This window comes from Ananas comosus, linkage group 14 (genome assembly GCF_001540865.1).
Source record: "Ananas comosus cultivar F153 linkage group 14, ASM154086v1, whole genome shotgun sequence".
Lineage (NCBI taxonomy): Eukaryota > Viridiplantae > Streptophyta > Magnoliopsida > Poales > Bromeliaceae > Ananas > Ananas comosus.
The window spans coordinates 3,752,898-3,766,749 of NC_033634.1; the positions used below are offsets into that span (position 1 = coordinate 3,752,898).

The window sequence follows — 13,852 nt, forward strand, 5'->3', positions numbered from 1 at the left end:
TCTAAATTAAGAGAAAATTCTTTGAAAATGACCATATATACAAATATAAAAAGCCCAAGGATAAGACCATGATTCCATGGACCCCTCACTTCTATTATTGAGAATCCAATCACTTCTATAATTTTAAATTTAAAATTTTAAATTGATATTTTAAATTTATAATTTGATAATTTAAATTTTTAAATTTAGATTTAATCTTAAATTTAAAATTTGGATTTTAAAATTTAGAATTTTTAATTTTTGAGATTTAAAAATTTTAATTTAAATTTTGAATTTTTGAAATTTAAAAGTTATATATTTAAATTTAAAAATTTAGATATTATATTTAAAATTTTAAATTTAAATATAATGTAAGTGGCAATAATATCATTATTTTCTATTTATAACTATCCACTGTTCTTCTTATTCTATCTTATCTATCTAAACGTTATTTTTCTTATTCCCGGAAACAACTCAATTCTCATCCAAACACAAAAATTGTCTATTCCAAACTTATACCTGAACTACACCTATCTATGGAATAAGCAGTTCTTGTTTATATCCGAACCAAACGAAACCTAAACTCCAAATATTACGTAATATTATGATAGAAAAATAATAAAATACCGTATCGAAATACGGTAAATAGTTCACCGTGTTTGACTTAACCAACACTGCCATCCACGCTTGCTTAGCGCTTGTGTGACACTTATGTGGTAGGGATAGGATTAATCTTATAAATATAAATTTTGTATAACCATTTGTAAAATTTTTTTTTTGAGATGGCTAAGTACAAAAAAAAAGAAAAAAAAGAGTTGAGGGAGCTGTTTCAGAATTGTCTATAGGTGAGGGTGCTCAAGTACATTTTTAACCTATATCTATGAGTGTGTGTATATATATATCATCAAACAGAGAATTAAGAAAAGGAGTTGGGGCCTGGGGGTTGGATCTTCTCTATGTGAAGTCTGAATCCTTCTTTTTCCTTCCATGGGATCAGAATCAGCGGACCCTCCTCCTCTCTCCATTCCCAAAATGGAAACCCACAACTACAAGACCTCCAAAAGACACCACACCCACATCAACAACCCCTTCCCCTCACCCCCCAAATCCCTCCCTCTAATCCATGCATCCCTCTCCTTCGACCCCACCTGCAGCCAGCTCTCCCTCCCCCGAACCTTCCCCCTCGGCAGTCTGTTCCACCTCTCCTGGTCCCCCTCTGCCGGCGGCTCCCTCTCCCTCTCCCTCTCCCTCTCCCCCCATTCCCACCCCACCACCAGCAGCCTCTGGTCCACAATCCCTGGCCAGGCCTTCCTCTCTGCCGCCGCAGTCGAGACGCAGGTGGAGGAGAGCAGGGGCTCTTTCGCCGTCGAGGACGGGGCCGCCCTCTTCATCTCCCACCGCCAGACCGTCGAGAAGATCAAGCCCTTCTCCAGAGACTGCTGCCGCCTTCTCTTCCAATCCAACAATAGTGCGGATGATGCAGCTGATTCCGCCCATTCCCCAGCTCTGGTCGTCACAGGGCTGGTTTTCGCCGCCGCCGCCGGCAGAAATCGAAGGGCTTTCCTCTCTGCAAGATACTGGTTTCTGCTCGAGCAGAAGAGCGAGACCCAGGTCGGGTTTCGCGTCGCGTTCGGAGAGTATGATCTGAGGAGGTCGAATTCTCCGCAGAACGCGCTTCGGCCGGGGAACGACGACGACGACGACGACGACGACAACGACGACGACGGAGCAGTAGAATTCAGGGAGTTCAATAGGGTTTTCCTCACGCATTCGAGCGAGGGAGACGAAAAGTTTTACGGGTTCGGAGAGCAGTTCAGCCATGTGGAATTCAAAGGGAAGCGGGTCCCGATTCTCGTTCAAGAGCAGGGTATTGGGAGAGGAGACCAGCCCATCACCTTCGCCGCGAATTTTGTCAGCTACAGGTGGTAAAATCACTTCCTAGTTGAGTAAATTTTTTCTTTTATAATTTGATTGATTCTGTTACGACAATCACACAAACAAAAACGAAAATGACGAATGTGAAGTAGACACAGATTTACGTGGAAAATCCTTTGCAGTGAAAAATCACGGGTGAGGGGAGGAGAGAACTTCACTGTTCAGAAAAAGGGAACACAAAGTTCGTCAATACAATAATCGACCTGTCGCCTTTAGGGCAAAACGAAGAAAGAAAACTCTTAACAGGTTTCGGAATTGGTCGCACCGCGAAACTGTCGACGAGTCGGAGTCCCAAAACTGAAGTCGATTACCGATTTCGAGGCACACCTAACAAATATCCATGCTAAGATTGCGTAGTTTCTTCTCCCTGACAGGTCAGGGGGTGATTGGAGTACAACATATGCCCCCTCGCCGTTCTACGTGACCTCGAAGATGAGATCTCTATACCTCGAAGGGTACGATTATTCGATCTTCGATCTCACAAAACACGATAGAGTCCAGATCCAGGTAGATTAGATCCATATGCATTACATGCTGTTTTCTGGGGTGATACAATATATTTTTGTTTACACTCATTTCCTTCAGTAATGCTTTTCGATATGTAGATACACGGAAATTCAGCTCAAGGGAAAATACTGAGTGGAAATTCGCCGGTTGAGATAATTCAAAGCTTCACAGAGGCCATCGGGAGGCCTCCGATCCTTCCGGACTGGATCATTTCGGGTGCAGTCATCGGGATGCAGGGAGGTACGGAAGCCGTCCGCAGAGTTTGGGACCAATTACAGGATCACGATGTTCCTATCTCCGCATTCTGGTTACAGGTAACTCGATTTTTGTCGTAACTTTTGTATGTAAACAATCAGTCTAGTTTACTAAAATTTGTGATAATGTCTTATGAGGAACAATTCGATCAGCTATGTGATACTGATTTTCGTATGTTTTTACTTCCAAATTTTGTTATAAGAATCGAAGGTTTCTTGCAGGACTGGGTCGGGCAGAGGGAGACGATTATCGGGTCTCAACTCTGGTGGAATTGGGAGGTTGATGCGATGCATTATGCTGGATGGAGAGAGCTCATAAGCGATCTTAGAGATCGTAATATAAGGATGATGACATATTGCAATCCTTGCCTCGTTCCGGTATTCGATTCCTGCAGTTCACTACTGTAATGCTTGCTTGATTTCAGCAACTGATTTTATAAACCATCCAAATTTACTTGCAGACCGACGCGAAGCCGAACTGTAAATTGAACATGTTTGAAGAGGCAAAGAGATTAGGAATATTAGTCAAGGACCGCAGTGGGGAAACTTATGTGGTACCAAACACAGCTTTCGACGTCGGAATGTTGGATTTCACGCATCCTAAAGCAAGTAGTTGGTTCAAGAAAATTCTGCGAGACATGGTGGATTGTGGAGTAAGAGGTTGGATGGCGGATTTTGGCGAAGGATTGCCGTTAGATGCGCACCTCTATTCAGGTTTTCTACTATTTCGCAATTACGTTCTTGGAGTTTCAATTTATAATAATCTGTTTTCTGAATTTTATTACGCAAAACAATTATAAGTTCTCTAACTGTTTTTAACGGTTTGCTGACACTGACATTTGTGACATTGGCGATGTATCTGTTCAATAAATAGGTGAAAATCCAATTGCTGCTCACAATAGATACCCCGAACTTTGGGCGAGGGTGAACAGGGAGTTCGTCGACGAATGGAAATCGACCCACCGAGAGGAGGAGAACGGAGAGGATGAAGAGGGATTGGTCTTCTTTATGCGGTCAGCGTTTAGAGGGAGTCTCAAATGGGCAATGTTGTTTTGGGAGGGTGACCAAATGGTAAGCTGGCAAAAGCACGACGGAATCAAGAGCAGCGTTACCGGCTTGTTAAGTAGCGGATTATCTGGTTTTGCTTTTAACCATAGTGACATCGGCGGCTATTGTGCAGTGGACTTGCCTATCATTAGGTATCGGAGAAGCGAGGAGCTTCTTATGCGCTGGATGGAGCTAAGTGCGTTTAGTGTCGTCTTTCGAACTCACGAAGTAAGTTCCTAACCATTCGAAGCTAATGTGTAGTCTGAAATGCATGGCTTTATTTACAGCACTGATATAAGTTTAATGAATAATGCAGGGAAATAAGCCGTCGAGAAATTGTCAGTTCTATTCGAATGGAAGCACATTAGCTCATTTCGCGCGCTGCGCCAAGATTTACAAGGCTTGGAAGTTCTACAGAGTCCAACTTGTGAAGGTAACTCCTTTTACCAACAGAACAAGTAATTTAGTTTACAGTTGCATGGAAGAGAGATCCAAAGATAGTAAAACAAGAGAGATTTAAGCAAAGATGATGATAGGTTCTATAGCATTTGTCGAATGAATCAAGCTGCGATAATCAAAGAAATCCAATTCTGTTTATTTGGTGCTTCAGGAGCTATCGAAAATGTGACTAGGAGTTGTTCACACGACGAGAACTTAGAACGAATCTTGCTTATTTTACTTTAAAAGTATATTGTTATACTTGTTATATCTCTGACTCGATAATTTGATGGCAATATCCGATCTTATGCAGGAGGCAGCTGAGAAGGGTCTTCCGGTAGCCCGCCATCTATTCCTCCACTACCCGAACGACGAAAACGTTCACAAATTAACATACGAGGAGTTCTTAATCGGTTCAGAGATTTTAGTGGTGCCTGTCTTAGACAAAGGCAAAAATACCGTTAAGGCTTATTTTCCGCTCTCATCAGGTTGTTCATGGAAACATATGTGGACAGGGAAAGTGTTCAGTAGACCGTTGAATGAATCGAATGATAGAATACAAGGGTTTGAAGCTCAGGTTGAAGCGCCGATTGGGTACCCAGCCATATTTGTGAAGATTGGATCTTCTATAGGAGAAACATTCATAAAGAATTTGAAAGATCTCAACATATTATAGCTTACAAACTAGGAGCTTGGGGAAACTAACAAAACTTCTACGCTCCGAAGCAGAAGCTCTAATTTGAATTTTCAACTTCTGCTGTAGGGGAAACCCACTTGTGCTTGTTCAAACAGTAGTTTTGGCGAAGCTCCAGCAAGGCGAAATGAGTTTCTAAGGATGCCAAGAGAGAGTTTCTTCAATTTGGATAATGCAAAGTTTGTACAGAATAAGAGGTGGGGTTATTCATGATTAAAATTAATTCCTTTTTTTTTTTGTCTTTTTTGCTTCAAAAGAAATTAGTTTCATTTTTATCCAAATAAGGCTGTGAGGTTGGAAGCCTTTTAGTGTTGTCCACTTGATTGCTATCAATTTCATTGTGTAATTGCTATCAATTTCATTGTGTACAAATAATAATAATAATAATAATGAGGCATCAATGCAGAATGTACAAGTTTACAGTTTCACTTTTTTCTTGATGCTGAAATCTCCTCGCTACTCGAGTTAATGATTCATACACACTTGATTTAAGCATCATCAGAAGTGTTGTTTAAGTCGAGCTATTCAAAACAACACCAATAGTATGTAGTCAAAATCCTCAGCTTTCTTTCGCAGCCTAAGTAGAAACACTAAGCCAGATCTTTTCTTCAAAACCCAAAAGCTCATTCAAACTTCTTATCGTACCAAAAATCTTAATACTTAATGTCAGCGTAAGTAAAGAAGCTTGTTCCGAAAGCCACATAGTTGTCGATAAGTAACAATCTCATGAGACAAAACCTCTTGGAAAATGAGATGGGTGCTTAAGCATGGAAGTCGAAGTTCCAACATCCTTTTAACTTTGTCTTAGTAAGCAAACTCCATTTGAACATTTCACCAAACAGTTCCCTGGCATCTTTGACAAGAATATATTACATTATCCTTCTTAATGTCTATTCATATGCATAGTTTCATGTTCATGATGATCTGTAAAAAAGGCTCCGCAAACTTCAAATTATGGGCTTGTTGGCAGAATTGACAAATGGAGAGAGGCAAGTTTCTGGGCCTCTACTTTTTTTTTTTTTTTTTTTTTGAGAGATAGATAGCACGCTACCCGTTTCGTTTATTTTATCTATAAATAAACTTAACTGAAAATGTGAATCAACTAGAATTCGAACTTAGGATCTCGAATACCAACTACCAAGCCCTTTGCCACTTGTGCTAGGGGTGGTCGGCGCCTCTACCCTTTTGGCTGGACACAACTGCATGGAGTGGAGCAGAAGTTTATTTAAATTGCCTACAATACGTCAAATAAAATTATATATATATATATAGAGAGAGAGAGAGAGATAGAGAGAGAGAGAGAGAGTAAGGTTACCATATTTTTATGAGTATAGAGCCATTTGTACATATAAATTATTTTCAATGATGGAGTTTCGGAATCGACGATCCACACCATTAAACATGATGTAGAGTATTTGAAACTTTTAAAAAATAAATTTCGTAATTGTTTGAAATCATAATAAAGTCCATCAAGTGCGTATAAAATGAACGGTCAAAATCGAATGACATCCTTAAAAATGGATGATCGGATCCCTTAATTTAAGATCGAAGTTATTGATTTTTTATCCAGATAGTGAATAAAATTTTCTATCAAAAATTCAACCGATTCCGATTCTTTTGCACTGTTAAGCTAGCAAGTATCTCATACCGGCCGTTAAAAATTATCAATTTTGAGATTTTTTGATTGTAAGATAAATAATTTCAAAAAATTCTGAAATTTAATTTTTGGAAGTTTTAAATGCTCTATATAATATTTAATAGTATGGATTGTCGATTTGAAAGTTTTATCATCGAAAATGATTTATGAGTACAAAGACAATCGTACTCATAAGAGTATCATAGCCGAACTCATATAAAACTAGGCTAGAATACTATTAATAACACCAAGTTATTGATGCTATTAGATTTTCGGTTCTTAGATAAAAGAATGTGTGGTTGGAATGATAATGGTCCCCTATGGTTGAGTGGGTGATTGGTTGAATAGTATGTTCTAACGGGTGAAAATGATTAAAGAGTTAGATCAAACAGTAAAAAACTTGATAATACCAAGCGTTTAGTACTATCGATAGTATCATAGCCGAACTTTCTCTCTCTATAAATATAGAATTGAGTTTCTATGTTTTTAAAAGTACAAAATTATTACAACTTGTATATTTTCGATCTTTGGATTAAGAATGTATAGTTAGAAGGCCCTCTAAGGTTGAGTGGGTGATTGATTTAATAGTATGATCTAATAAATATAAATGATCAAAATGATGAATTTAATGATGAAAAAATTATAAGTATCAAGTGCTTTTATTAAAGCACTATAACCGGACTTCATATACTATTTTGTCAAAAAAAAATGCTCCAAAAAGAGAAAAGGCATATAAAAAAGAGAGATAAAAAAGATATATAAAAGTTGAGCGCTTTCATTTCCACTACATCCCTCATGGTTTGAATCTCCCTCCGCCCTTCTCCCTTCTCCCTTCTCCTTCTCACATGAACACTCTCTCCTCCAACTTCCGATCCCGACTCCGCCTCGACCCCGCCACTCTCCTCCCCCTCAAACCCTCCTCCCACACCCTCCTCCTCATCCACCGCCGCCGCCGCAGCAGCAGCTCCGCCTCCTCGGCGGTTAATGGCGCCGTTAATGGCGCCTTTAGGGTTAGGTCGGCGGCTAGGGTTTTGGAGGCCCAGCTCAAGGAGGAGTGGCTGGGCTCCCTCTCCTTCCCCTTCCCCGATAACGGCCGTTCCCCGGCGCCGGATTCTAACGGCGGAGGCGGCGGGGAGTCGGGCGCCGAGTGGGTCGTCGGGATCGATCCCGATGCTTCGGGGGCCTTGGCGCTTTTGAAACCGGATGGTTCTGCTTTTTGTGCTCAGGTAATTGATTCGCTCCTCAATTTGATTCGTCTTTCCCTGTTGCGAAAATTGTTACTTTGTTCGTTCTTTTAAAAGAAAGAGTGTAATGTACTATGTGTTTGCGGCTCTTTAACAATGATCGCGCTTTGAACCTATTTGGAGTACACTAAAATAAGCGAGCCATTTTGTAGGCGAAGGGAGATTATAATTTTGTAAGAAAAAAAATGATTTTTTTTTAAAAAAAAAATTTAGTGTCAAGGTTTGAATTGCTATACATATAAAGGGCTTAAGTGTTTTAGTTTACAGTAGTAAAGATTAGTGCTTTCGTGCAAACTTCGGAGTTCAATGTATGTTCTAGGGCGTGTTTGGCCTAGTCGGAGCTTCTACAGATGTGCACTTTGAGAATTGAGGAAGCACTAATTGCTTTTTCATCAACACCTACCAATGGCTTCTTGCTTTGTGTAGCAAAAGCAGAAGCTTGAAAAATTGAGCTTAAGCTTTTTGATTCTTTAAGCTTATTTCATCTTCCTGCAATAGCAAAAGCTCCAAACTATTTGTTTCTCGAACACTTTGTTGCTGATTCTTGGAGTAGAATAGCTGATCTGGAAGCTACGCCAAATATGCACTTACTATGTTTATGTGCACAGTATGGATGAGGATATCATCGTTGTTATGCTTTCTGCATTTACTTACTCCTGTATGAGGCACCTTCCATGGGCATACTTGCCTTGGTGCCCTTGTGATTGCTATATACTCGCAATACCAGTTGAAGATTACTTCTCAGATTTCTTGAAATTGATTTCAATGATTTTGTAGGTTTTTGACACGCCCTATTTGCAAGTACTTGTTGGAAAAAGAGTTCGAAAACGATTAGATGCGAGGTCTATAATCCACTTGCTGCGTAGCTTTGGTGCACCACCTGGTATGAGAAGGCAATGATAATGTAAAGAAGGTTTTATCTTTTCCTAACTTGGGAATTCTACTCTCCATGTTTTCACATGCAACCGTGTGCTAAAGTCATTGTTGTCATTTTGTTTTGTTGTCATTTGTTTTGTTCTTCTGTTAGTAAAATAACTCCTGCTAACAATTTTTTTTTTTAATATCTCATGTCTTCTTTTCGTGATAGCCAATTCGTCAGATCAGGGAAATGAGGATCACTGCAATTAAAATATTGTTAAACTACAAGAATTGTTCCTAAAGAATTAATATTCATCCCAAATTTTGATCAGCTGCACTTATTTTGGCAATGTTGCTTACCAAGTGCCAACATTCAAAATAGATTCATACTATGAACTAGATAGAACATAAGAACTTTGCTTTATCTTTCCTGCTTTTCTTTAGTGGATTGTGTCCTTTGTAACTTATCTTTCTGTTCAATAATAATCCCGCATGAAGAAAGCAAATCACGTTTTAGCTGCTCATGAATGTTAGTGAGTAATGATGATTCTACAATCCTTTACATTTTCCTATACTTCTAGCTAAGAATTTGTTTTCCATTCTAGATTTCTCAGGAAAAAAATGTTAGCGAGTAATAAGCTCTATGCTTTTCTCCAAAATGAAATCAGAACATGGATCTTCTCTGTTTATTGTAACTATATGGCTATTATGGGGTTATTTCTCTGGATTTCCTTCTATATTTAGTGCTGTAGTAATTGGAATTGCAAGTAGACAATTTATAAAATACTTTTTCTGTTGTCTTGGAAGCCTAAATTGAACATTTTTTCTTGCTCTAGGCATTAAATTGAATCTTCTTTCAAGGGAAGATATAGGTAATAAACCTTCTTCTTTTTCAGGAACTAGAGCATATATTGAGCAATCAAATCCTTTTCCAAAAGATGGGAAACAGGTCTGTGCTTTAACTTGCTCTTAGGTTCGGTTTCATATAATACTCGATGTCAAGCATCTTTAATCTTGTCATGTGTAATTTTACCAACTGTTTCTATACAAGTGATGTGTTTTTCAGCCGTATAATCCTCAGCACTAGGTTGCTGCTGACATACAAATAACATGCTTGGTTTGTTGGCTAATCATTTCTTTGGACATTTCATATCTGACTATTCTGCTGAATTTCTAGGTCAAAGATGTAGCAGTGTCTGAAAACTTGTGTTCGCATATATCAGCTAACATGATATTCATTTGAAACCAAATCACAACTGATGTTTTTTTGGTTCACTTGGTCTGGTCTTGGAGATAGATCGCCTGATGGGACTGAGAGATCCCGAAAAATTCTTTTTGGCTTTCTTTTGGGACCAACAAAATTTGGATTAAGCAAAATAGAGGGTATTATTTTTGTTATACTATATCTGAAGAATTACTAGAAACTACAAGCATTGGACATAAGTTTAATTGTTTTAGACTTTGCTTAAACACAACGGTCCTTAGATTGAAATGTACTATGGTTGTGATATAATAGACTTGAACCTGAAAACCAGTTAAATATGAATTTAAATCATTTAAATTGAAGCGAACCAAACCGAACCAAATTTAATATTGTCTTGTTCTCTTCAGTTTTATATCTATTTTGTTCAGTTTGATTCAGGGCTTGTCTCATTTTCTCCTAAGAACTACTTGCTGTCATTTAGGCTTGGTCTTGTCTTCAGAATGCACATCGCCTTCAGACCCAAATATACGAACCCTCCATTCTATTTAGCTGATTATGGTTTGACAGCTCATCCTATTTTTTGGTTTTTTTTCTTTTGAATAAAGGGTTGGTGGAGTGGAGGCTTTACGTATGGATTATGGATTGGAATTTTAGTGGCATCAGGATTTTCAGTTGTGCCTGTGCCATCTAATTTGTGGAAGAATTACTTTGGACTTTCCCGTAGTACCTCGAGCAAGGTTTGTCGAAAACCTTCTTATGCTGTTGGTGTAATTTTGTGTTAGTTTCCTTGTCTTTTATTGAACTTGTGCAAACAACATGCTTTATTGTTTAGTATAAGAACTATGTTGTGGCCTTTACTTAGGATGCAAGTTGAATTTTCAGTTAAGAGTTGACTATTCAGAGTTTGTACCTCTTTCTTTTCTGAATTTATTCTCTTTGCTGTATACATGCTGTTACAGTTTACCCACATTTTAAGTTCCACTTCTATGCAAAGGCTGTGTGTTTGTTATTTGGTTGATTACAAATGTATCCCCTGAAGTTTGGTACCGATTTGAGTCATGTCCTTGGATATTAAATTTTAACAGTTTAGTTAGTGAAGTTTGTGAAACAATAGAACTAGGGGTGGCAATCTAGCTCGGTGTTCGCGAGCCATCTCATGTTCGGCTCGAAATGAGCTTGAGATCGAATTGCTCGTTTAGTAAACAAGCCGAACACGAGCTGGGGTCAGCTCGCTCGTATTCAGCTCGATAACAGGTTGAATACATATATTTTATATTTATATAATTTATTTAATTTATATTTACATATATTTATATATATAAATAAATAATTACATATATAATATATATATTTTTATCATTTGATTTTTAGCAAAAAAAATATAAAGCCGGGCTCAATTATAAAAAGACTTATTTATATGTAAAGTTTCAACCATTAGATCAAAGTTTAATGGATAAGATTTTATAAATTTAGTTTTTTATATATATCCAATCTAATCCATTTAACTTATTGTTCGTTGGCCAGCTCGTGAGCCAGCTCATGTTCGGCTTGTTTATTAACGAGTCGAACACGAGCTGAATTTTTCGGCGCGATACTTTAACGAGCTAGCTTGTGTTCAGCTCGTTTATTAAACGAGCCGAACACGAGCCGGCCCCAGCTCGCTCGTGTTCGGCTTGTTGACACCCCTAAATAGAACCTTTCATTTGTTGAGGGTCAAAAAGAAGATCCTACGGTTAGAATCACCGTCAAAACCCTAAAAAATCTATCATATTGACAAACCCTAGAAAGTAATGATATTCTGACACGTCATCTTAATCCCCAAGGCACCTAATGAATGACTTAATTGTTTCATGGAAGAAACTTCAGGAACTAAATTGTGAAATTGAGTCCCTAATAATGTAATTGAAATCAGGGTCAAAAGACTCAAATTTGTAAATAGCCCTTAGTTTCCCGAAGAGATGACTGATATTTTAGCTGCCCACATTTGATGAATGATGATATGCTGCTGGCAGGATGATAGCAGGAAAGCTGCATCTGTCTTGTTTCCAGACTTGGCTTCTTCGCTGAAGAGGAAGAAGGATCATGGTAAACGTTTCAACTACTTTTTATCAGGCTTTTTGCATATATATATGTACGCCCTACAAAATTATCTATTTACATGTCCTCGAAAGTTCAATACCGGTTCAAAATATTGCAACTCATGACAAGAAATGCAACTTATCTTACTAGGGAAGTCGATCAAATTCATGAGACGGGTGGTTGTTTATCAATCTCATCATCATAACATAAATTGATATGATTCTAGAATTGCAAAGTTTTTGCTTCTTTGATAATTCACGGTACCATAAGTGGTGGTGCGTTCGCTGTTAGATATTTATTTTGCATATATTAAATCCTTGTATCTTGTGCTCGGCCGCTGAAGATGTTTCTGCTGATTAACTTGGTTTTTTTTAAAAAAAATATCCCTAGATAGAGCCTAATAGTGTTAAAATGACTCATCTGACTCTTTAATGGGCCGTTCGATTCACAGTTTCTAATATTCTGGGAATTCTCCATCATTCTCTATCCAAAATATTCAAATTGTCGCCATGCAACTCAAAGCTGTGAAGTTGTAAGAGATGTGGATGAAGTTGTGGAATCATTATAGGATCCCAGCTAGGATATAAAATATATGGCATTTCTAAAATATTATATACCGGTGAAACGAACGGCCCTTTTTAAATAGTTGAGAAATTGGAACTCAATAGTGTAACTGAAGTATTAGAGTTTCAGCTACTTTATAACTGTAGTTTTGATGATATGTTTTCTGGTGCAGGACGAGCTGAGGCTCTTCTTATTGCAGCCTATGGAAAGGGGCTTGCACTAGTAGTAGAATCAGAACCAGATGCAACGTAGAAATTGCATGAGATTATTATTATTTTTTTTGGTAAATTATTTGTGATAATTGTTGCTTCCATTGTTTTCTGATTTACAAATCAACTTTAGGGTGGAATGGATTGAAGGGAAGCTGAAGGACTGTTGTTGTGTAAAGATTATATTTCTCATTGAGGTATTTTTGTTGTGACTCATCAAAGTAATTGCTAAGATCTCTCTCTCTCTCTCCCCCTCTCTCTAAAAAGCTCCTGAAGCATCTTTCTTGAGGAATCTTATGATTTTTCTCTTTTTATTATTCATGATCATGGTCATCATCATCATCTATAGTAATCGCGGTGGAGGTGTCCTATATAGCCAACATATGTTCCATCAAATTCTTGGGTGCATTCAAAAGTATATGTATTTTTATAGATTGATTGATTGATTAAATATGAGTAGTGAATGGATATGTCAGGTGCAGGTAGAGCTGGCATTTGACCCAGCTCGTATCCAGCTCGAAATGAGTTTGAGATCGATCATTCGTTTAATAAGTGAGTTGAACGCTAGTTGGATTTTTCAGCTCGAAACTTCAACGATCCAAATACAAAGCTTCGATCAGCTTGCTCATGTTCGGCTTGACATAGGTCGAGAATATATGTATGCACACGGCCCAAAGCTTGCTCATATTTGGCTCAATATAGGTATATATGTATATATATTTACAATTTATGATTTGAATTTTTAAAGAGATCTTTATTTTGCGAATTTTAATTATTAGATTAAAATTTTACTTTTTTATTTTTTTAAAAAATATTCATTCAATAGTAGAGCTGACAATCTAACTTGTCATTCGTAAGCTAGCTCGTATTCAGCTTGATAATGTACGAGTCAAATACGAGTTGAATTTTTTAGTTTAGTAATATAACAAGTCAGTTTGTATTTAGCTCGTTTGGTAAATGAGTGAACCCGAGTCCGCCCAGCTCGCTTGTGTTCGGCTCGGCTGTCAACAGCTGTCTGTCTGTCTCTCTCCTTTTTGTTAATTTCAACAACTCCAGCTTAGATCGCCATGGGTGTCGGGCTTTGACACTTAATACAAAAGAGCATATGAGAGTGAATTACACAAAACTTTTTTTATCTAAAGTATTTATTTATTAATAAAAATTATGAAACTATAAAAATTATTATCTTTGTTATTTATTTCGA

At 37.8% G+C, this 13,852-nt stretch overlaps 2 protein-coding genes across 2 annotated transcripts; both read left to right on the forward strand.

Annotated features, from left to right (window-relative positions):
* LOC109720858 (sulfoquinovosidase-like) lies at window positions 903–5,286 on the forward strand. The gene is made up of 8 exons (XM_020248209.1): window positions 903–1,901; window positions 2,289–2,421; window positions 2,520–2,735; window positions 2,898–3,053; window positions 3,137–3,389; window positions 3,550–3,950; window positions 4,039–4,155; window positions 4,474–5,286. The coding sequence occupies exons 1-8, from the start codon at window positions 967–969 to the stop codon at window positions 4,834–4,836; spliced, it is 2,574 nt and encodes an 857-aa protein (XP_020103798.1). The 5' UTR covers window positions 903–966; the 3' UTR covers window positions 4,837–5,286.
* Window positions 7,226–12,869, forward strand: LOC109719978. The gene is made up of 6 exons (XM_020246835.1): window positions 7,226–7,716; window positions 8,512–8,617; window positions 9,489–9,541; window positions 10,402–10,533; window positions 11,809–11,881; window positions 12,612–12,869. Exons 1-6 carry the CDS (start codon window positions 7,336–7,338, stop codon window positions 12,689–12,691), a joined length of 825 nt encoding a protein of 274 aa, XP_020102424.1. The 5' UTR covers window positions 7,226–7,335; the 3' UTR covers window positions 12,692–12,869.

What these genes read in the sequence shown, in the direction of transcription:
- LOC109720858 (XM_020248209.1), top strand. Translation starts at nt 967, where the DNA reads ATGGGATCAGAATCAGCGGACCCTCCTCCTCTCTCCATTCCCAAAATG. An exon ending in AGATGCGCACCTCTATTCAG is followed by an intron (nt 3,390 to 3,549) that starts GTTTTCTACTAT and finishes TTCAATAAATAG; the next exon opens with GTGAAAATCCAATTGCTGCT. An exon ending in ACAGAGTCCAACTTGTGAAG is followed by an intron (nt 4,156 to 4,473) that starts GTAACTCCTTTT and finishes GATCTTATGCAG; the next exon opens with GAGGCAGCTGAGAAGGGTCT.
- LOC109719978 (XM_020246835.1), top strand. Translation starts at nt 7,336, where the DNA reads ATGAACACTCTCTCCTCCAACTTCCGATCCCGACTCCGCCTCGACCCC. An exon ending in TTCCAAAAGATGGGAAACAG is followed by an intron (nt 9,542 to 10,401) that starts GTCTGTGCTTTA and finishes TTTTGAATAAAG; the next exon opens with GGTTGGTGGAGTGGAGGCTT. An exon ending in GAAGAGGAAGAAGGATCATG is followed by an intron (nt 11,882 to 12,611) that starts GTAAACGTTTCA and finishes TTTCTGGTGCAG; the next exon opens with GACGAGCTGAGGCTCTTCTT.